Source organism: Euprymna scolopes, chromosome 7 (assembly GCF_053919585.1).
Source record: "Euprymna scolopes isolate OS-2025 chromosome 7, ASM5391958v1, whole genome shotgun sequence".
Lineage (NCBI taxonomy): Eukaryota > Metazoa > Mollusca > Cephalopoda > Sepiida > Sepiolidae > Euprymna > Euprymna scolopes.
The window spans coordinates 138,338,877-138,363,516 of NC_136488.1; the positions used below are offsets into that span (position 1 = coordinate 138,338,877).

At 31.5% G+C, this 24,640-nt stretch overlaps 1 protein-coding gene across 14 annotated transcripts in view; it reads left to right on the forward strand.

Moving 5' to 3' along the window:
• LOC145280000 (pumilio homolog 1-like) overlaps nucleotides 1-24,067 on the forward strand; it is an 88,716-nt gene extending 64,649 nt beyond the window's left edge. For all 14 annotated transcript variants that reach the window (XM_080131612.1, XM_080131619.1, XM_080131611.1 and 11 more), the window contains 10 exons: nucleotides 619-759; nucleotides 1,390-1,548; nucleotides 2,038-2,229; nucleotides 5,884-6,010; nucleotides 6,764-6,898; nucleotides 12,638-12,896; nucleotides 18,632-18,769; nucleotides 19,713-19,960; nucleotides 20,673-20,756; nucleotides 23,136-24,067. In XM_080131612.1, coding sequence (XP_079987738.1) covers nucleotides 619-759; nucleotides 1,390-1,548; nucleotides 2,038-2,229; nucleotides 5,884-6,010; nucleotides 6,764-6,898; nucleotides 12,638-12,896; nucleotides 18,632-18,769; nucleotides 19,713-19,960; nucleotides 20,673-20,756; nucleotides 23,136-23,379 — 1,727 coding nt within the window. In that variant the 3' untranslated portion in view covers nucleotides 23,380-24,067. The remainder of the gene's footprint in view (nucleotides 1-618; nucleotides 760-1,389; nucleotides 1,549-2,037; nucleotides 2,230-5,883; nucleotides 6,011-6,763; nucleotides 6,899-12,637; nucleotides 12,897-18,631; nucleotides 18,770-19,712; nucleotides 19,961-20,672; nucleotides 20,757-23,135) is intronic.
• The last annotated feature ends 573 nt before the right edge of the window (nucleotides 24,068-24,640 follow it).

Below are 24,640 nucleotides of genomic sequence, written 5' to 3' on the forward strand. Positions count from 1 at the left end.
TGTCAAAAAAAAAAAGTATAAGATTCTGAAGATGGCGTCTGTCACCGAAATATAAATTTTAAACAAATGAATATTTATTTTCATAATATTGTAATTTGACTTTCAAATGTATTTCATACATATTTCATTTTAAAATTTGATCAATGCTTCTATCACGGAAAACACAACTTACTTTAAACTTATTTAAAATTTTTTTAACAAAACATTCCATTGCTACTTCTAAAATTGATCTTAAACTAACAGTAAAACTAAAATCTATTGATCAACCTCCAACCAGTGTATTTTTACATTTGAGAAAATATGACCACGTTATGTAAATTTTCACAGTAATCTGAAAATAGAAAAAAAAAAATCCAAATATTTAGAAATTTAAAAAAAGCCAGGAATTTAAAATGGAATTGTATTGGAATGGATGGATGGTGGGTATTGAATCGTCCCATTACTAGTAATTAACCTGTTTCCTTCTAGCTATTAATAAAGTAACTTTTCTTTAATTAATCATATCCAAGAAATTTTGTGGAAAGCATTAAATTATTTTAATGAAAGTGCATTTTTTACGGTTTTTGTACCATTGATCTGCATCGTAACTTGGATGTAATTTTTACTTTTCTTCATCAGGCAATGCAAATTCCATCGGAAACAATCCTTTGCGCCTATTAACGACCCAGGCTCAACAAGCTCAAACTCCTCCTGTTATCTACTCCAGTAACAGTGCCACGCCTCAACAAAACAATACACTTGGTGGAGGGGGTGGTGGTGGTAAGTATTTAAGTTTTCTAATCTATTTTCATAAGATCGTCTTTCTCATAACGGTGTAACTTGAATTATTTTACTAGTCTATTAAAAAAAAATTCCTGAGTGTAAAATAAAATGCAATTAAAAAAAAAAAAAAAAAAAAAAAAAAATTTTTTTTTTAGATATTTATTTATGAAGTTGGCCATTTTAAGCTTAATAGTTTAAAAAAAAAAAAATCTTGTAACCCTTTAAAATTCAGAATTTAAACTGTCAATTTATTTAGTTAAATAAAAATAGTTATAAGTTCCATTTTAACTTAAGGTTTATGCTCTGCTTTATTTTAAGGGTGATCGATTGTTATTCTTTTTGACAAAGCTTTGAATTAGATTCTTTTAATTAAAAACACTGCAGTCACCTAAAAATCCCCAATTGTTTTGATGAAATTTTTATTACAAATGAATATATATCAAATAGAAATCCTTTTTTTTTTTTTTTTTTTTTTTTTTTTTTTTAACATTGTTTCCCAAGTGTTTAAAGTATTTTATTTAAAATTGTAATAAAAATGAAAAATTAAACTATTTCCTTTGAAAAAATATTAATGAAACCTTAAATTATTTCTGTTGCAATTCAATATTCTTTCTCTTTTTCTCCAAGGTTACACACCTTCAAGTACTTTGCCTGGTTATACACAAGTAACATCCAGTTTATTCACACCTATTAGTGCCAATCTGGGTCTTTCAGCACAACAGCAAAATAATTACAATGGACCGACTGCCAATTTGGGTGGTTCTGCACCAGGTGCAATTGGTTCCGGTTAGTATGATGGTTTCCATTTATAGATTTTGGTTCTTTTTTGGATTCAACTTGCTTTTTAAAAAAAAAAAAAAAAAAAAAATTTATGGTGTACATACTCATCACGGAGCAAAGATGTCATATTCCAAAAACCACGTAAATTGATAAAGTAACGCCCCCCCCCCAAAAAAAATCAAATTTTATGACAAAGCGAGCTGAGAGTTCGAAAGCAACAACTCAATTTGATTAGAGATTTTGTTTGTATTCAAATTAAAACTTTTTAATCACTAAAATTGTAAATTTGGAATTAATTTTTTTAAAAATATCTTAATTTACATGACTTTTTTTTTTTTTTTACTTTCACAATATTTTCTTATATTTTTTGAGTTGAATTGTAAACAAGAATCCACATTTTTTTCTTTTTTTTAAATTTAAAATATTTCTATTTTAAAAGCTTCAAAGTCAATTTTAAACAGTTTAATAAATTGTTAAAACTATTGTATTTTTCAGGGTTAAATAGCCAACGCCGTGATTCATTAGATTTTAAAAGGCAACAGCCAACTTCAGTGTTATTTAACCAGTATTATAATTCCATTGGAGGCATGTCTGGTACTCCAGCTGGACCAATGGGACTGGTGCAACCGGGTCAGTCAGTTACTCCTCCACCGTCTCTATCTGGCTCCACATCCAACCTCTCAATAGGTAAGTTTTCTTTTAAATTAACCAAAAAAAAAAAAAAAAAAATTAGATTTAAAATTTTTCTTGTTTGGAGTTTTGTAAATACTTGTAATATCATTACAGACTCTTTCTTTGCCTCTGTCCTGGTTGTGGCATTCACTCTAGATTGGTTGCTAACAATTAAAAATTTTTTTTTTTTTTAATAATTCAGTAATATTCAACTCTTTCCAACAAGCTCTCCGTGTTCCGAATGCTGACTGACCAGGCCCAAAGATCGAAATCGGCTTCCATTATGAGTGCAAGTATATAACCCATCAGTTTGCCAGTGGGGTGTTACTTGATTGTTGTGGGGATGTTTCTAGCTCCACCAGTGTGAACAAACGATCGTTTGCTGGGGCAAGTTACTCGATTTATCAAGCAAATGATATCAATCCCACTTGTGTGATTAAACGGTATTAAAAAATAAGACCTATCTCAGTGGTGTGGACTTCTATCTGGCTGCTGTCCAACCCAGACCATCGCCTCCTTGGGTCACTCTGGCTGTGATGTCTGCTTGGTTGGTAACAAATGACATGCAATACAGGTTTGTAGAAAAAAAACAAATTACTTTATTTTATAATATTATACATTAATAAAACAAAAAGTATTAAATTACAATTTCTTTTAGCTTAGCTAATTCTTTGCGCGGGAGGAAGGGGATGCCCTCCTCCCCTATGCCTCTCAACGGAAGCACCAAAATATTTGCTACATGCTGGTCAATCGAAAAAAGTTCTGTAAAAATGTGATTACGGGAAGTCTATTGTCTAACCCTTATGCCCCATCACGCGGCAAAAATGTGTTACTACGCTGAGAGTGGCACCTAACAAATAGTGCCACACAAGCCATAGGACCCAGAATCAGTTCAGCATCTTGCATTGCTGTCCTGAACCAGCTTTTCAGTTGGCCACCAACATTTTTTCTAGTTTGATGGTGGTATTGGGTTGATGAAATCACCTGAGTGTTGTCGAAGAGCATGGCCAAACCAACGAAGGTGTCTGACAGTTTTGGAGGGAGTGAATCTTGTCACAAGTGCAAATTGTACTGTTGAGGATAAACTATTGCCAGGAGATATGTAAGATGCGACACAAGCGGTGATGTTGAATACCTCCCCCCCCCCCCACACTTTGCTCATAGACAGTCTTGCAGTTTTAAAAAATTGTGCAGATGAGGGCTTGGTAGATTCTGATTTTGATGTTCAGCCTTATTTTTTTATTTTTTTTACGATAGTCATGTTTGAAGTCGACAGGTAGTAAGAGCATTGCTGATGTGGTTGAGGATGTCTCTCGTTCCTTGGCTTGTTGCACTAATGGAGCCTAGATATTTGAACTAATCGATCTCAAGGGTTTCTGTGAGGACAACTGGCTATTTATTTAGAAATATTAAAATGTCATTCTTATGCTTGCATTTTTTTTCAGTATATTTAAACTTTGTATTCTATATCTGCTCCTCCGTACTTGCATCATTTTAAAAGTGGGATAAAGACATTGATTTTTTTTAAAAATTCACACAATGTAAGAAAAATTCCATTTATTGACTACAAAATTAGAAGTGCCACATTATTTTACAAAAGGATATCTCGGTAATTGTTTTAATTTTATTATATAACTGATCTATTTACAAATATTTTATATATTGGATATTTAGAATGCAAATTTTTTTGAAAAAGTGCCTTTCTGATCTTATTTTACTTATGTCAACTTATGATTTTCAACAATTGCTTTTGTTATAAATTTAAAATTATAAACAATGCTTCCTCACACACACACCAAGAAAGCAAACCTGTGAATTTTCCCTTCCAAGCATTTGTAAAACTGCTATAAAAGAATAATTGCAAAACCATTATCCAAGACAGCAAGTTTTTGATTAATTTTGCTGAGTGAAGTTCCTGTGTACAAATTAGTGTTTTGCAGGTAGACCCATCCCTTGCTCACTATATATATATATATATATATATATATATATATATATATATATATAATGAAATCACCATTGAAAAACGTGTTTTTACCAATAAATTTAGTTTTAACATGACACGGAAAGGTAAAAAAAAAAAAAAAAAAAATATTCCGAGGAAGCCGTACTCATCAAAATATTAATTTTAAACAAATGTGTTACAAAATCCGTGTGTTGTAATTTGGCTTTTATATGTATAACATTTAATTTTAAAATGTAAATAACACTTGTATCACGGAGAACACAACTTCTGAAACTATTTTATGCAATGTATAAAAATAAGTATATTTCATTTTGATGAAAAGGGATTGGATGATATCGAGTTTACATGTGCCAGGCATCCATAAAATAAACAAATACAATTCTTTGCACTAAAATATTCATAAAATTAAATAATCGAAATGCTAAAAGGTTCAGGAGTACAGAATTTGTTTTCAGGAAATCTCAAATGTTCTTTGAGATGGTTAAAACCTATAAATTTACTGACAATCATTTGAATAAATCTAACTGTATTTACAGTCCTCTAACCCAATCCGTGTTAGTATATTTTTTGGCTTCACTCTCTAAATAAAATCGATAAGTGTAACAGATATGGTGATAGAGGTATTATGCTGTTCGTTCTCGAGTATTCACTTTCTCAGGCTTACCTTCTCTGAAAAGGGGTTAGTTCGATTGCCATTTGCCTGAGAATGCTGACTGGGCTCCTCAGACATGTTTTTGTGGGCTGAAATTCGGTAATCCTAGTGCAATGACTTAATTTAGTATCTAATATTGTGAAAAAGTAAATTAAACAAGTACAGTAGTGAAAACTTCCTACAATTTATGGTCTTTGCAGCAATAATAAATCTATATATTAATACGATAGCGTGTGTGTTATTTTCTGTGTCACGTTTACATCCGGGTCGTTTAATTATTATGTACTTCCATTTCTTGTAATAATTTTACCAAGAATTCTTCAGAAGTTTTAGTTTCAATTATAGCTGATGGCACTTAAGTCATCTATTTTTATAAATAATTTTACCAAGAGTTTTGGTTTCGATTATAGCTAATGGCACTTCAATAAATTATTTTTTAAAAATAATTTTATAAAAAATTCTTCATAAGTTTTGATTATAATTGAAGGAATTAAAGTTATCTCTTTCTCTCTCTCTCTGTATGTATATATATATATATATATATATATATATATTCATAAGTTTCGGTTTTGATTCAAGCTGATGAACCCATATATATGGATATATTTGGACGAAATCTGCAAGAATTCAAATATTTAAGCATGGGCTATGCCGGGCTTCCCTTCTTGGTTAAAAACTTTTGCAGTTTTAACAAAAGAACTACAAAAATATCAGGGCATCTCCATTTACGCTGAACATCCACAGAATGCTAACATCAATATATTACATATGAATGAGTCCCCTGTGGAATTTCCACAGGTCCTGCTAGTAATAAACTATCTGGATTATTTTTAATCCAGAAGGGCCCCTCTAGCAGACCTCTCCTCCCCAAGAAAAAAAAAAAGAAAAACTTTGAAACATTGCCTTGAATTGACAGTTTATAATACATGATATAATATAAATACGAAATAATCTGTAGGAGGTTGTCGTAAAACAAAGTCCAAACAGAAGTTGAAATTCTTTTCATCCTTAACGAATGTCTAACCCGATGTTTTGTTTTGTATTTCATTAGGCTTAAGTAACACGGGCAGGTTGGTTTCAGCTGCACCGGGTGCTGAAACCAGATTTCGAAATGGGCCAATTACACCTGGTGGAGGTTTGCTTACTGGTACTGCACTGTTTAACAGGACTCACAGAAGGTATTTTCATTTCAAGATTTTTTATTTTATTTTTATTTTAATTTTTTTTTTTTTTTTTTTTAATGAGTCACCACTTAAGGAAATAGATTGACAGATTAATGAGACAATTAAAAATAATGAAGTAAAATAAAAAAATTTTACTTATAAAGGCTTTATTTTTGAAAAGTGTTTCTTAATATTACATTTAAACACAGTTTTCTTTTTCTCATGGATACAATCTTGTATGTGAAATGATTTTTTTTACTTTAACTCTTATCACTTGCTATAGTTTTATTAGTTTCAAATATTAAACTTAAATATTACTAATATATATATATATAATTAGTCAACCACATACAGTACTGCTTTGATGTATTCACTCGTCAGTGCGGTTAGACTAGCACCCATCCCTAGAGATTGGAACCTACAACTATCTAGTTGAAAGTCAGCAGCTCTAACTTGAGGCCCATGGGATTGGTGTTCATAAACGACCTCAAATATCCATTAATTTAGATGCTTGACCTGCTTGTTTATTTATAAACAAGCAGAGCTTCGCATTACGGAGTAAATTTATTTGACATGAAATTCTTAATCTGAAGTGTTATTGATTAATTTATTTGCCAAATGAAACAAGTCTGAACTCGTAATACAGTTACATTTTTTTGGTAAATTTAAATCTAAAAAATTTTGAATGTTATTAAAAAATAATTATACAATATATTTGTATAACTATTACTTGTAGAAATATTTTTAAGTTTACATTTTCTATTTTAGTGCTAGCTTGTCCAAAGAAGCTTCTGGAAGGAGCCGTTTATTGGAGGACTTCCGAAATAACCGAATTCCAAATCTCCTCCTGAAAGACCTTGTCAACCATGTTGTAGAATTTTCACAAGATCAGCATGGCTCCAGGTATTTACATTTGTTTAAAAAAAAAAAAAATAAAAAATAATTCATGGCTCCTGATTTTTGAATGGTTTTAAACATTATGATACATGCTTTTAAAGAATTTTGTTTTCGATTGATTACATTTGGCTTTATATTATACAGGTTTTCTTGAAACAATAATTGGATCTAAAATTTTTTTATCCTTTTATTCAAATGAATTACAAAATTCCGTACTTGTACAGTTTAATCAAGACATTAAAAAATGAAAATATCGAAAAGTTTAAATTGTATGTATCCGTTATGGAATGAAGTTCCCCCCAAAAAATTTTCACTTAATTTCATCAAGTAGTTTGTTTTTCGCTGTTAAAAAAAAAAAAGTTATGATACCGAGCAAAAGGTTGTATTTTTAGGAAGAAAAGCTAGTATTAAAGATGGGGAGGGAGTGTCAGTGCTTTAACTGGAGTTCTCTCCCCGTGGCGTTTCTAAAATCCAAACAAAAACTTTAAAAAAAAAAAAAAAAAATCCAAGATGTCTGCCTTCAATGTGCTGTCATAAAAACGTGTTTTTACGCTGTAAAAAAAACTACTCTATCAAATTAAGTGAAATTTTTTTCAGAGATCTTCAGTTCCAAACGGATATGTACAATATAACCTTTTTGATATTTTCATTTTTTAATGTCTTGATTAAACTGTACAAGTACGCAAAATTCAAGATAACTTATTACTAAGGCTAGGACAACGGCATATTCTTTCCATTGTTTTGACTCAAGTATGTGTCCATTCATATCTTATATGCTTTTATAGAGTGATGTAGTTCTTGGTTGATTAACTGTATATATATATATATATATATATATATATATATATATATATACTCGAGTTAAAACCATGAAAAAATATGCTGTTGTCATAACCTTGCTTATTACAATTGTAAAAGTGGTTGAACGATAATTACTCTAATTAGATTGGAAGATGTCGTCACATAACATAGAATCCTTGTTCGCCAGATATTAGCCCCACCCTTTTTTTTTCCTAGGGTATGTTAAAGATAAGTGGGTGCTTATTTATATTGACATGCACAGGAAATATGGCAGTTCAAAATAATGACAAAACTTTTGAATATACTTTTCAGTGAAAATATTAGTGTATGTAATAAACTATAGAAAATAAGAATTTCAATAAGCATTTACTGTTCTGAATTTGAGATGAGGCTGATTGTGTCGCTCGTTCTGATCGCATTATTGTTCTTAATTGAGATCAACAGTATATGGGAACCATTACGATGCCTCCGTTCAATCTCGAAAGACAAAGGATACCCACTGTAAGGGCATCTGCACATCTAATTGTGAGGCAAGGGTCACGCAATCTCTAACCACACCTCTCCTGAATCGACACTGGGTCCAGTGGCAAAGAAAGTCCAGGACGATTGGAAACAATGCCGAGATAAGCGGAGAGCACATACAGCACCTGGAAGTCCTAAATAGTCACCCATTTAGTACTGACCAGGTTCAGTGTTGCTTAACTTGTGATCCAGCGGGAACCGGTGTGCCAACGTGATTATGCCGTATGGGATGACCATTAATTAATAATAAAAAAAAAAAACACAACAAAAATTGTACAACCCTTCCTTAAAATTTCAATCGTAAAAAGGAGATAATCTCCTGTCAAACTTTATTAGTTATCTCCTTTTGTCAACCAAATTTTTTTCACACATACAAAACCACAGCAAAAAAAAAAAAAAACAAAAAAAAAAAAAACCAACAAAAACAACTCTGAGTACAAAGCCATTTGCAGAAGCCAGTAACTTTTCTCCTTTCTTTTCCAAGATGGCGACCAACATGCCTGACGAAGGCTACATCAACCAAAATGTTGTACGAATAACACTCGAGATGAGAACAATAGTCCGATCAAATATAAACACTTAAAGCAATAAAAACAAGTAATATAAACACTTACTAATCGGTTTTTAAGCCAGTGTGTCTTTATTTTAAAGGGAGATAATTTTTCAAGGTGGGATAGTTTGCTGAAAATGCTGTTGAGTAAATAAATTTCATTTATTAAAATAGTAACTTTCATTAACCCTCCCCCCCCACTTCCTCATAATTTTTGGTGTACACTAATATTTTCACTAACAAGTTTTATTTCACTTGGTCATCAATATAAACACCAGAAAGTGAACTCGTAAAGATCTCAAATCCAATATTACATTGATTCAATGAAAAAGGATTGAAAGTGTCAAAATTAAAAGCCATGTAGATTTATTGCATTGGGTTTAACTAAAATGTTGCAAAATGTATCAATATTTGTATTGTAAAGAGTGGAGTCATATTGAAGTTGTTATTGTAATAAAAAAAAAAAAAAAAACTTGTATTTTTTTTTTTTTTCATATATATATATATATATATATATATATATATATATATATATATATATATATATATTACAGGCTTTAAATACAGCCTGTACTGATTTTAAACAAATAGCAAAGTTTTTTAATTTAATTCTAAGAACATGTATTGGTAGTGATGTTCTGGCATTCTTTCTCTAATTTGGTAATTGCCGCGATCAACAGGAGCACAGAGGCGATTATGCCTGTGTGCTCCTGTTGATGGTTCTTTGTACGGCCAATGTGTCTGGTTTTCATGACTAAAATGAAATTTATGTTACTTATTTAGAATTAAACCTATTTTTGTAATCAAAATACAGAATTTTTTTTAAAGAATTCAATATGTACTCTTTACAAAACAAATGTTGTATTCCCAGAAATTGTGTAAAAGGGATCATGTGTTTTTAATCAAATTTCATTTTCCATGTTTTATAAATAAGGGAGAGACAACTTCATTGGAACTATAAAGATCAAAAACAGCCTTATAATAGCTACAAATTCATATAAAAATGGTTAAAAATGATAAACTTGATAAAATGTCATTTTTCTTTGTTGCGTGATGAGTATGTGCACCATAAAGATTTTTTTTTTGCAACCAAATTAAAAAAAAAAAAATAAAAAAAAATAGGTTGCATTATTATAAACGAGTATCAAATACATTTTTGGTCCCCTGATTTATCGGAGAGGGACCCATGTTTTCAGTGGCGTCTGTGCGTCTATTATTCTGGACGAGTGCTAGATAACCGCCCATTAGTTTTTCCTGAAATTTTGCCACAAATTGTAATTCATTAAATAGATGTGCACAGTAAAAAAAAATTTTTTTTTTTTTTTTTTTTTTTTTTTTACAAAAATTCCTGTTGCACCCACAAGGGCTCAAAAGAGGTAAAAAAAAAAAAAAAAAAAAAAAGTCCCAAAATGGGGCAAAAATGACAACTTTTGATCCATCCATTTTTTTTTTTTTTTTTTTTTTTTTTTTTTTTTTTTTAAACTTGGCCAAAATGTGGAGGCCATTGTTCTTAATATAAATCCAGTATGGGTGACCCTGGCAAAATTCTGGTTCACATCCCCGAGGACTTTCAGTGCTAAAAACGCCCTTTTGTGGCTCTTTCTTTATATTTCTCAGCAAAAATTTGATATGTCTGACTATATAGTGTTTTTTCACAGTGGTCAACTCAAATATACACGTTAAGGCCTGAAACTGCAGTTATCCATTTATACTGGAATTCGGTGTCTCCTAGGGCTCAAAAGAACTCAAAAATGCTCCAAAATGGCCAAAAACGACACTTTTTGCTTCATAGCGTTTGATCCATCTATTAGATTTTCCTGAAACTTGGCTAAAATTTAGTATGGGGGACCCTGGCAAAATTTTGGTTCACATCCCTCTGAGACTTTTGGGGCTTAAAAAAAAAGTGCCGTTTTGGAGCTCTTTTTTCATATTACTCAAGAACTTGATATGTATATCTATATAGTAGTTTTCCATGGTGCTGAATTCAAATATACATTTCTTAAGGCATGAAACTGCATGGTTTGTCCATTTTTCACTGGGATTCGGCGTTCCCAGGAGCTCAAAAGGGGTTGCAAATACCCCAAAATCGCAAAAAAGACTTTTTACCCCATAACTTTTGCTCCCTCCATTAGGTTTTTCTGAAACTTGGCGAAAATGTGAAGGCAACGTTGCCCTTCACACTTCTCACATTCATCATTTCTTCACTATTTTTTGTGGCATCATGTCACATGCAGCACAAGAGGGGGACCATGCACGTGTGGCCTGTTCGTTTTATGACTCCAAGAAAGAGGCTGGGGGCATCATTAGAAAAAAAAAAATAGAATTTAACTTTTTAATAAAGAAATATACAAAGAAAATGAATTAATGATTTCTAAATTTGAAGTGTAAAAATTTAAGCCTGGAACACATTAATATAAAATGTTGGATTCATATGCCGATACATATACAAAGTGACCCCCCCCCCCAAAAAAAAACGGGCCCCAACTCTAATTAGGCCCCATTTCTTAGTGTTTTGTCCGAATGAAATGAAACTTTGGTCATAACTAGTTTATTATATTCAAAACATCATATCAAAACACTTGGGTCTTTGGCCTTTTTTTCTCTGTTCTACAGCATATGTTCTAGATGGCCTCTATTTAGCTTTTGTGGGGGGGGGGTCACCCTATATAAATCTAACGTTTTTCATTAGTAATCATTCACTGCAATACATCTGAATTTAACTGTCTGAGCAAGACTAATCTTTGGACTGGCCTATTGGATAATATAAACTGAAAATTAGAGAAGTTAGTCCTGTCAAACTATTTACTGTACCAAAGTGGCACTCTTAAGTGAATTGAACCGAAGGAGGGAGTTTCATGGAAGTATGAATGAAATTCACACGTGATCCCTAATTGCATGTATATTCTTGTCAGGGGAGATAACTGAATTTTTGCAGTTTTTGCAAGCAGGTGTCTATGTCCTCCTACATACAGTGCTTGCTATTTCTGTTTATCTGCTGAAATATTTAAATGAATTTTATTTACCCTATTCAACCTATTCAATTCTTATTACTGAAGGGCCCGAATTTGTTCCAACATCAACTAGCTTCATGCCTTATTTGGACCAATTTTCGTAAAAAAACAAGGAAACTTTAGTCATGGACTAAAAAGGAAGATTATATCACTGTTTCATCAATCTCACTTTAAGATTGTAAAAGTAATGTAGTGCTGTAAAACAGCACTTCCTTTTCATTGTCATGAATCTCTAGTATATATCCAGTTAATCAACTGAGAACCACATCACTATATAAAAGCATATAAGAAATCAACAAATACACACTCTAGTCCAAACAATGAAAAGAATATTCTTTGTCCTAACTCTAGTCATTAGTGATGCTCTACCCCACCTAAAATGGGTTATGGTTTTTGGCTATAATTAGGTAATCAATGTAAGTTACAGATATTGCTGAATTTTCTAAGGTCCCGAGGGGGGAGGGGGATGGAGAAAAAATAGAAGTAGCATGGGTGTTATCATAGTTATTAAAAACTTTACTCTTGATGGGTAACTGGAGTTTCTCTTCATAAAGTATGTGATGACTTAAATGTGAAGATTTTTATTTATTTATTTTTTTTTTTTTTTTACTACAATATAACAGCTGAAGCTCTTAAGCAAGAAGTTGATTTTTGACTCCAGAATCTTGATAGGTTTTATTTGCTTACATTTTAATAAATTATTTTATTACCGAAATCTGCTTCAAATCCTATTGCATTATTGAATTAATCCCATGCAGTTTCAAACCCATTCAATCATACCTAATAACCCCTTGTACCTAGCAATTTATACCTACACTTACATGACACATTACTGCAAAGTATTCATTTTTCTCTCTCCAGATTCATTCAACAAAAACTAGAAAGAGCAACCTCCCAAGAAAAAGCCATGGTCTTCAATGAGATTTTATCTGCTGCTTACAGTTTAATGACAGACGTATTTGGAAACTACGTTATTCAGAAGTTCTTTGAATTTGGAATCAATGAGCAGAAACAAACCTTGGCCCAGCGTGTCAGAGGTCATGTTCTGTCTTTGGCATTGCAAATGTATGGTTGTCGGGTTATTCAAAAAGCCCTTGAATCTATTCCACCAGACATGCAGGTAAGTAATCGCCTTGTTTATAAATTTGTTGATTTAAAAAAAAAAAAAAAGAAAAGTTTCTTGTGAGATTCAGCTTTTGGTAAATCTAGAAAGTCGAAATTCTGATTTCTTTGAATTCAGAAAAGGCAAATGTTAAAATTTTATGTTAAGCAAAATCTGATATTAGCTGAATCGCTAGCGCTTTGTGCCCCCCCCCTCTCTCAATCTTTATTTTTATCTGCCTCGTACTTCCAAATGAGACATAGAATGGCTATGGAAGGCAAAATACTGTGGTTCATCAAAGACCCTGGAGCAATTGGAAAATTCTTCTATTGTTTCTATTGTCATAGGCCACTTGCATCCCTTTCTGTATCTTCTATTTTATAGCACATATGATGTTACTGAGGAATGAGTGAGGACGCATGAACTCCTGCTTACCCTATATAAGTAAATTTAAAGTTATGCAAGGAAGCTCACTTTTTGCATTTAGCATTAGTGCGCTTCCATGCAAAATCATTAATGTACACCTTTTTCTTCAGGGAACATTTCTACAAACATGTCTGACATATTAACTCTGATATTAAATTCAGCTCTTAGCAAAACCGGATGCATTTTTCTAACGTGCAAAGGTTCATGATGGAAGTATTCGCCATTTTCTTTTCAGCGAATGGTTTCTTCTTCATCCAATTTATTTAGAAACTCAAGTCTTCTGCTGCTTCTTTTTCAAAAGTCTTATTTTCATTTGCCAATAAAAATCCTCTATTAAATGATTTCGAACAATAAATCCCCATCCCCAAATTACATAAATACTAAAAAAAAAATTGTTTTGCCGGCGATTCTCAACAGCTGTCGGTCGCGTCTCTGATCAATGCTCGGTATCGGTTCTCGTCAACAGTTGGTTGTGCCTGCGCCAACGTCACAAAAATCAGTCACTTAAGGCATAAGTACCAAAATTTATATTAATTTCATAGATATAATCTGAAAAATAGATATGTTACATTTCACTGCCCCCCCCCCCCTCCATTTTTCCAGTTTATAATAACTAGTATTATCATTGAAAGTGAATTTGCTCATAATTAGACAGCCTTTTGAAAGGCAATTTGTCGTAATCCACTATTGAGTTGGTTTTTCATGTGACAATCATATCTTGATATTAAATATTGGTGTTTATTTAGAATTAAACCAATTTTAAAAATTACATGCCAGAAAAATATGTGCATATCCATCATGGATTTAAGATGTATTCCAAAAATCATGTAAATTTATCCAGTTTTTTTTTTTTTTTTTTTTTTTTTTTTTTTTTTTTTTTTTTTTTGTAGCTATTACAAGGCTAATTTGGATCTAGGTACTTCGTTCAAATTGAGTTGTCTCCCCTTTATTCATAAAACATGGATCAAAACCTAACATATAGCTTAATCATAAACTTTGTTTTTCTGAGTAAAAAAAAAAAAAAAAGCCAAAAACTACCTAATCAATTTGACTTTTGGAATATGACATTTTCGTTTTGTGGCAGGTACATATATCAGTTTTTAAAGATTTTTCTGTATTTTTTCAAAATTAGTATAATTCTAAATAAGCACCTTCTGCCATAATTGCACTCTGCTCTAATTTGAGTCTTTATGCATATAATCCCACTGGATTCTGTGTTCCTCACATGTTAAGTGCTACTTAATTTTCTGGGCAGATTGTTTGAATTTGAGCCTGAAAATAAAATGATTAATCATTTAGTAGTTCACCTGTTCTCTCTATATGTCCTTTACACAACTCCATTCTCAATAGTTTAATTTTTATGATTCTATATTATAATAGAAATTGTCTAACAGAAATGCTGTAACTACATATGTCACAATGTTTCACAGAAACTCTAAATATGAAAATGTATTTTGATCCCTAATACTTATAAATAAATTGTACTCTCAAATAATGCCTCCATTTGCATTGAATTAGAAAAGTAAAAATGGTGTTAGAAATAGCTAAGAGCACGAGAGAGGGAAAATGCTTATTTTTTATCTGGCAACTTTTGAAGAATCCTAAATCCTTGTTACATGTAATAAGATTTCAGATGACCACCAGCAAATGAGTATTCTTGACCAGACTTTTCAGCCATGTAGTCAGTAAAGAAAATCAAAAGGGCTAGCATAATTGCAAAAGTAAAGATAATAAGAACTATGACAAAACTAAAGTTTAACTATTAGCCAATTATACGAAAATATATATATATATATATATATATAAAAAACGGTTGGGCAAGAACATGTGGAATTGTAACGTAACATGGCCGTTAATCTTCAAGTGTCATTACATTTTAAGATGGACTCACATGATGTATATAAATCTCTCAAAGGAAAAAAACTGACATTTTTCTGTTAGTTGATATAAAAGGCATTTATTTATGGTACTTTATAAAATAATGCATTACGTTCTTAGTTTGCCACTTAGTAAAAAAAAAAAAACCCTGTCTTGACACCTGCTTAAGACTAATGCCGTCACATGTGAATTTCATGCTGGCATGCACTTTTCGGTTCTCTCACTACATCGTGTTTTTTCTTTCCCTTTTCCTCTGCTGTGACGTCAGCTCACATACCAACTTGGTCATTTGCATATGTGTCATGCTGCTGTTAAATATGTTGGCATCTGTGATATGATCAAAGACAAAACAGTATTAAGCAGAATCAGACCTGCATAACATGTGTACATACACTCTTCTAAAAAGTTAACTTTTTCACGTATCTGTCAATTTTGTGCTTTATTAATGGTAGTCTGGAGACAAATCATGCAAAACTTGTAGAAATGGTATGAGCGAAGAATTAAAAATGTTCTCAATTTCTCTGGTTTTATAGATTGGAGAAAATTTCTTTGAATAAATTAGGTTTTGGAGTTTGTATCACTAGTATGTTTAGTACAAGTGTAACGAAGTTTGCAGCAAATGGACATAAGGAGAAGAGGCACTCATTTTACAGAGTGAATATAAAGTAATAGAGCAACAATTAATACAAGACATGTCACAGATTCAGTTTCTGAAATGTTAACAAAAACTAGTAATAGAACAAATACAATAGAAAATGTATTCGGTTTTAAGTTGTATATTGAGATTTCTGCGAACCTCCACTATTTTCATGGCACAAAATGATGAGGTGCTATAACTTCTAATTTAATTCTAAGTCAGAATTTAATACTTATCGTTGGCTAGTTTATGACATTGATATTTTTATTTTTTTTAAGCTCCTTACATCAAGTGGCTTCATGCTTTGTCTGAAGTGATTTCCCAAATAAAAAATATATTACAAAGCTTTGATAGGGGTAACAACCTCTCACAGAAGAGATGTTGCGAGTTTCTCTGCTTTATCGTTACTTTCATGGAAAGTGTTCGACTGAGCTTCAATCTATGGTCCCCCCCCTCGCCAAACTTTCACAAGAAACACTCGTCTAGTTGAAAACACTATCAATAATTCCCCCCACTCTTTATCTGTACCTAAACAAAGATTCCATGATCAAAGCTTCTTTCTTAGAACTGCACGCCTGTGGAATTGTCTTCCGTTTTCCTGCTTTCCAGCTGTCTATAATATGGTTGTCTTCAAGTCCAACGTGAACAAGTTTCTGATTAGCCGTTCCACTTAAGTTAACAAATTTACCGAACTTCCATTACTATCGATTACTATATTGTCCTTTTGACTGCTGTACACTCTTTTAACCTTTATCCTTGAGTGGCTTATCGGCCTTGATAAATGGGGACGCCTATGTAAAAAAAACAAAAACAAAAAAAACACCAAAACCTTCGGCGCATATATATATATATATGATGGGATAAGATCCACAAAATTTAGTTGGAAATGATTCTCTTGCTCTGCAGGTTTTATAATATACTAGCATTTCAGCCTGGCGTTGCCCGGGTGTTTGTAGGTGTATGTTGAGCAAAAAAAGGTCAATTTTTTTTTTAACTTTGACCTCTTAACATTTATTGTTTTGGGCTCAAATCAAGTTAAGTTAGATCCATATCCAAAGAACCTATATTTAAAATTTCAAAATTGTTGGAGTTTTCAAAGGTCAAATCGTTGAGCGTTGACCCCCTTAACAGCCAAATTTCTGGTCGAAAACCAATTACAAAGATTTTCTCAAATCTCAGTACCCTGTATATCAAATTTCGAGTTTGTAGACTGAAAATTGACATATTTTGTAGGGAAATGTACGCACGCACGCGCACACACACACACACACACACACACACACACACACACACACACTCTTTCACTTTTATAGATACATAGATTTATTTCTTTCTTTCTACAATTTGCAATGGATTTGCCAAGTGATCTATCTATTAATTTTTTCCATTATTCACGCAGCCTTCGTTTAATCCCCCCCTTATTTTATAAGATATCACTCTTGCTTTCAACACTTTCTATTAAGATGAAGAAAAAAAATAGGATCGGAATAAAAATATCAAAATAAAGAAGTTAATCTAGTTTTGTGTAAAGATGGTCAGAGGTGACATTAAGTTTTTGTGAGCTTTGCGGAGAAGTGTTGGTGCCCTCTTACATAACAGCACCTTTTATTCCCAAATGGTTACCATCCAGTACTGATCAGGTTCAACATTGCTTAACTTCGGTGCAACGAGCACTAGTGTCACTGTGATTATGCCGTAACTTCAACTCACCATGACGATTTATAAGGTCTTTCTATAAATTGGGTCTCGTATCAATCTTAATGTTTCTGAATGCAATTTATGAAATGAACTGGAAAGAACTGAAACTGGATAAAATTTGAAATCCATAAAAAAAAAAGTGGATTCTACTAATGCATGATTGTAAAATTAAAATGATCAAACTTTTTGCATTCTGCAAAAAAAAAAAGTCGGTATAGAAGGGATTAATTGACTGAAACCTGAAATTGGTAAAATGAAATCGAATCCTTCATTTCTAGTCTGTTCGTAAATAACAATTAGAAACATTTGGGTTTATGTGAGTTCCCTTCAATTAGAGTACCATTTTTGGTGTTTGTTCAGATTCGAACTTATGGTGGCATTTAAATGTAAAGAAAATACAGAAAAGTATGTATAATGTATGTACTCATTACGGAAAGATGTCATGTTCCCAAAATTATGTAAATAATTTTTTTTTTTTTTTTTAACTAAGAAAATCCAAATTTATGATTTTTAGTGTTTGTACTACTAAACTGCATTGATCATAAAACCAATCCCCCCCCACCTCTACACTTCAATTTGAGTTATCTCCCCTTTTTTATTTCACTAGATTTAATCATGGCAGATGAAAACTCGCTCTCACTCCATTGTAAAATTTGATTTTTTTTTTTTTTTTTTTTTTTTTTTTTTTTTTTTAAGAACCCGCCTCCCCCAAAAAGAAAAATAGAAAAACTATTGGACGAAATTATGTGATTTTTGGAATATTTCATCCTGTTCCATGACTGATATGTACATTCTACTGACTCTTTTGCATTGCTGCCACAAGTACCAATCTGAATAAGCACTACATTTTTAATCACTGAAGTGTTTTGGATCAGGTTGTTAAGAGACTGGATGGTCTCTCTAAAGACTATCTCTAAATGAGTTCCTATGTTGCATGTGTAATATAAAACTTGAATTACAAAAAAAAAATCCTATTTGTAGGATTAAGAAAATTAGGCTTCTGCTTAGATACAAATTGTTGTAATGGAAATGGTTTTTACTTTAGATTTATTTTGGTTTTAAATTTGTAAAAGTATGGACAATCTTTTTAATCTTAATCCATTTTTTATTTCAGGTCGAGATTGTCAAGGAATTGGATGGTCATGTCTTGAAATGTGTTAAGGACCAGAATGGGAACCATGTTGTGCAGAAATGTATTGAATGTGTTGAGCCAAAACATCTTCAGTTCATCATTGATGCCTTTAAAAGTCATGTAAGTTTAAATAGATACTTAATTTAATTTTTTATTTTTCTTATGTATTGTAAAGTAGATATGTTTATATTTTTTGATTGACAATATTCCAGCAGCCTTTGGTACTTGGAGAATATTTTTTTTTCTTCATGACTTTCTCTGGCTTGAGAATTTACTTGGATCGGTGATGAACCCATTTGTGTACCTTATGTAAACCTTCTTGACCATTTTTCTGACAACTTTCCTTGAACAGTGCACATCTATAGGACCTTCCAATGACTGGTTTCCATTAAGATCAAGTTGAGGGAGGTTGATTGAAATAACTTTTTTAAATCATTGAAACTTGTCTGTATTTTATTTTTTTTTTTTAAAGTATCTGTCGCTTTCCTAATATATCTGATTAGTTTTTGCTGGTACTGAGTTTTTATTCTATCTAACAAAAAGAAAAAATTCAACCAAAATCAAACATTCAGTCATGGTCCACCCATGAGGGTGTTACCGTCGTTCACTAAAATCATTATTTCTGTTATCAACACAACAGACGCCTTGGAAACTACCACTGCTTTTACAACTGCTTACAACCACTTGAAATGGAAAATGCACAAATTCTTTGCCCAAGCTGATAAGTCTAGAGTTCTTGAGACTTGTCTCTCCAGAATTTTTGAAGATAAGAAATCAGATATTAAATAGATAAAGCATTCGTTAATGGGCCTGACATGATTCAACATCAAAACTTTGCTTTAAATTATGCTCTTTGTGATTGAGTCAAAATTCTCTGTAAGACTGAAAATATTTTAAGTGATATCTATATCGTTTCAGAAGTTTGCTAAACTTGTCAAGAACTGCAACTGATTCTGACAGTATTCCAGTTATTAACACACATTGGATATTATAATGTGAAACAATTATTTAAATAACTTGTATATAATTTAAGTGAAACACAAATGTCATTCGTCTTTTGTAGGTGTTCAGTTTGTCCACCCATCCTTACGGCTGTAGAGTAATCCAACGAATTCTGGAACATTGTACTAATGAGCAGACTACACCGATTCTAGAAGAGCTACACGAACACACAGAAAGACTTGTCCAAGATCAGTATGGCAATTATGTTGTGCAGCATGTCCTGGAACACGGGCGAGCAGAAGACAAGAGCAAGATTGTTGGTGTGATTCGAGGCAAGGTTCTTGATCTCAGCCAACACAAATTTGCCAGGTGATTTTTTAATTTATTTTTTATTTTTTTATTTTTATTTTTTTTATTTTATTTTTTTTTTTTTTTTTACAGCAAGTAACTTTTTAGTTTTTAATCTTAGTTTTTTTCTCATGCATGGGCTACAGTGGATTGTCTAAAATTTACATGTCTTAATCCATCTTACGTTTTCCCTTTAGCTACCAGAGATTGGTCACAAAAAATTTTTTTTTTTTTTTAAATTTAAATGCATTCAACTTCTCACTTAATATTTTTGTTATTCTATAATGTATATTATATAGCTTGATAGATTATGCTTGTTAAGCAATTATTTTATCTAGGATAATTTGCCTTTATTTTACAGTTACATTTTCCCCCTTATTTATAACTCATTTCCATGTGTATTATTACTATTTCATTTGTTTTTGTCGTTTTATCTTTACTATCATTTAATATTTTATTATTGTGAGCCTTAATAATAATTTCCAAATTATTATTATAAACTGTAAGGTGGTTTCAAATTGTTACTGAATATTTTATGTAGTGAGATAATTTCATTAATATTTAGAATTTTTTTTTTTCTAAATTTGTTTTCAGTATTTTAGTATATGGCAAGATAAACTAAATACAATTTCTATTGCTATATATATATATATATATATATATATATATATGTGTGTGTGTGTATGTAAACTTGGAAAAATCTAATCTTTTCATCTTTCTCTCTCTTTCAAAGCAATGTGGTGGAGAAATGTGTATCTCATTCCTCAAGACAAGAAAGAGCATTTCTAATTGAAGAAGTTTGCTCAATGAATGATGGGTGAGTTTTAATTTAAAAAGTTATTTGTTTATAATTAGTTACAATTGAACTTTACATTTAAAGTAAAACACTTTGATGTACTTATGATGATGCAGAAATAAGTATCCTTACAAAAAAAATTACGAAAAATGGTAAAGATTGCGTAACACTTTTTATTAAAAAGAAACTTTAGTCTTTAGTAATTGGAGTAGGGGAGATAAGCCATGCTTTCATTAAAGCAAGTGTAAATGAACGACAGTATGATAACACCAATTTATAAAAAAATTTTTTTATAATTAATCTATTTTATTCTAATTTTTGGTTATTTTATATTAGTTTAAAAAAGATTTTTTTTTTTTTTTTTTTTTTTTTTTTACACTTTAAATGCAATTTTCAATTGTGACAAAGTAAAGAACCATTTAAAAACTTTTTGGTTTTAAGCAGCTAATGTACTTCCTAACTTCCGGTGTGTCTGCTACCATTAGCGGTGACAAGGCAAATCAGTTCCTTTGCTTTGTTTTTTTCTCCAGCTTATCTCTTCTGTGCATGTTTTTTTTATTTTTTATTATTATTTTATTTAATCAATGAAAAGTTTTTGTCTTATTTTAATTAAGAATCATTGAAATTAGTTTTTTTTAAAGAATTTTTGCAAACACTACACCTTTTTTAAAGATTTATTGAAAACTCTTGAAACCTTTTAAAAACTATTTTGGGAATATTATGCATTGGATACGTTTTTATAATTTCGAAATTTTATTTTGATTTTAATTTATATCCTTTCACATTATATAAATTCAAATAAGAATTTAATTTTTAAAATATAAAAGAAAATGTACTTTTATAATTTCATAAACATAAAATTTCCTATAAAAACTTAAATTTTTTTTTTTTTTTTTATCAAAAGTGCAAATAAAGACTCGTTATTTTTATCTGTATGATTTTAATTTTTATTGTATATTTTTCAATTACGTCATATTTGATTTCAGTAAATTGCTTCACAATAGAAATACTAAAGAAACTGATTTGCCGTGTCACTGTTTTTGGTAGCAGCTACACTTGAAGTTAGGAAGTAGTTTAGCTATCTATAACCCAATTTTTAAAGTTTTTATTCAAGATTGGCTTCATTTGAGTTATGCATAATTTATGTAAAGATAAATGAAGGAATATGTACATGCAAGATTCACTCCTAAATTAACTGATCATACTGAAGCTGTTAAACTTTTTTCTAAAATTTTAACAAGTGTTTTATTTTTTTTTCACCCCAAATAAGGTATATTCAGGGTTCGCACAGGCAATAAAAGAAAGACTTTATTTTTATTTCCTTGAAAAGACTTCAAAATTGTATTTATATTCAGTAAAACTTTGTCAGAATATTAAAAAAAGAAAATTGAAACGAATACTATTAAAATATTTTTTAACTAAACATAAAATCAAAATATTATCTTCTGGCATCATAGTTCCGGTATTGTCGATTGTGATGCCCCTTTATCACAAAACTGTTATCTATATACTTTACGGATGTAACCAAAGTAAAAATCAAAATAAATACTATTAGTTTTTTTTATATATCATTTTTTATATATATCAAATTTTAAAACTTGAATTTTGTCTGGAGAAAAATGGAAAATGGACAATGATATGTATGAACCCTAATATATTGCCACTGGAAACATAAAAGGGCTACTATTTGGGACCATATTTAACAACGGCAGGTATTATACTTCAATTAATCCACAAATTGTGCTTTCTTTGGAGTACAGAGTACTTTTAAAAAAATCATATGCCCCATTTGAAAACTCAAATATTTCAAATTTGCATTGTTCTAGTCATTAAATAACAATTAACAAAATTCCTAGAATTTTAAGTTTTTAAGGCCTCGTCATTTTTTCCCCCTCTGTAATCCCCCCCTCCTCTGTAATTCCCCCCCCCTATAATTTTTTTCCCCCCTCTGTAATTCCCCCCCCCCCCCCTGTAATTTTTTTTCCCCCCTCTGAAATTTTTTTTTCCCCCCTCTGTAATTTTTTTTTTTCTCCCTCTGTAATTTTTTTTTTCCCCCCTCTGTAATTTTTTTTTTCCCCCCTCTGTAATTTTTTTTTTCCCCCCTCTGTAATTTCCCCCCTCCCCCCCCTCTGTAATTTTTTTCCCCCCCCTCTGTATTTTTTTTTTCCCCCACTCTTTAATTTTTTTTCCCCCCCTCTTTAATTTTTTCCCCCCTCTTTAATTCCCCCCCCCCCCCTCTGTAATTCCCCCCACCCTCTGTAATTCCCCCACCCTGTAATTTTTTTCCCCTCTGTAATCCCCCCCCCTGTAGTCCCCCCTCTGTAAATTTTACCCCCCCCATAACCCCCCCCCCCATACAGTTTTTCTTTTTCAATAATTTCTGTGTTTATCCGTTTTCAGTCCCCACAGTGCCTTGTATACAATGATGAAGGACCAATTTGCCAACTATGTTGTTCAGAAGATGATTGATGTGGCTGAACCGCCTCAACGTAAAAGTTTGATGCATAAGATCCGTCCACACATTGCCACATTGCGCAAGTACACCTACGGGAAACACATCCTGGCTAAATTGGAGAAATTTTTCATGAAGGCCAATTCTGATATGAATCCAATTAGTATGGCACCGAATGGGGCCCTTCCGTGAAAGTGTCAAATCGGCGTACTTGTCTCTGCCAGGCTTTATCATCACCTTGGTTATTGCCATTTGACTGGCAAAATGTCTAGAGACAATACTCTATCTTCAGAGAGAAAGATGATGTATTTGGAGAAAGGAAAAAAAAAAAGTGTGGATTGTCATTGATAAAGGTCTTATCTATGCTTGGATCGATGACAATCTCACTTTTACCTATTTAAATAGGTAAAAAAAAATATTTAAATAAACGGCCGTTACCCCCTCCATCCCTTCCGAAAAGAAAGGAAAATGATTTTTAACCAAAAATGTATTTACAATGAATTGATTTGATTACAAATCAAACCAGAATAATTACAACGGCTCTAATCTGGGCATATTTTCTCCATTTGACTGGTTTGGATCTGTTGTGATATTCTCATGATATTCCCCTCCTCCCTAACCTCTCTTTCCCAGATATTGAGATTCACTGTTAGCCATATCAGATTCACTTTACTGATTTGTTTCTTGTGCTCTATTATAAAGTAACTGCCCTTTTTATTATAATTCAGCTTATGTATATATTGTATATTAAAGTTGAAATCTCAGCATAACTTGCCTCTGACACAAAAAAAGCTGACATTTTAAATTGTACAAGATTTTCTCGATTTAAGAAAGAATGAAATCTGTAAGCAATAAATGAGTTCACTCTATTATTTCTGACTTCTAAGCTTAAAGCGGTACTCTCATTAGTTTTTTTTTTTTTTTCTCAAAGAGTTCTTATCAAATATGATCAGATTTCATGTTAGTTAATTTGAAGTTTATTTTAAAATTTCATGCCTCGTACATCTTTTACACAGCACCAGAAAACTTTGTGAATTATGATTTGGTTACAGCTCTCAATTTTGCACTTTTTTTTCCTTACTCTTTTTGTGGACATTGTTGTTGTTTAGCTGTTCTGTTTCACTGAAAAAAAACAAAAAACAAAAAAAACCTTATTTGATTTGTTCAAATATCTATTCTAGTTCTAGTCTATTCTTGTTCCTCATTAAAATAGGTAAGGAATCCAAGTTCAATAATCTCTCTTTACGAAAACTGGTAATTCTTGCCAATTCATAAGAGCCTTGCTTTTTAGGTTGAAGTATATTACTTAAGCATTTTTGAATTGATCACTTTTTTTTTTTACTCAAGAAATAAACTGAAAGCATTTACCCCCCCCCCCACCTTTAAAAAAAAAAAAAATGTCATCCTGTGAAAGCTAAACAGATCAGCTAAACAATTGAGCGTTTTAATTTCT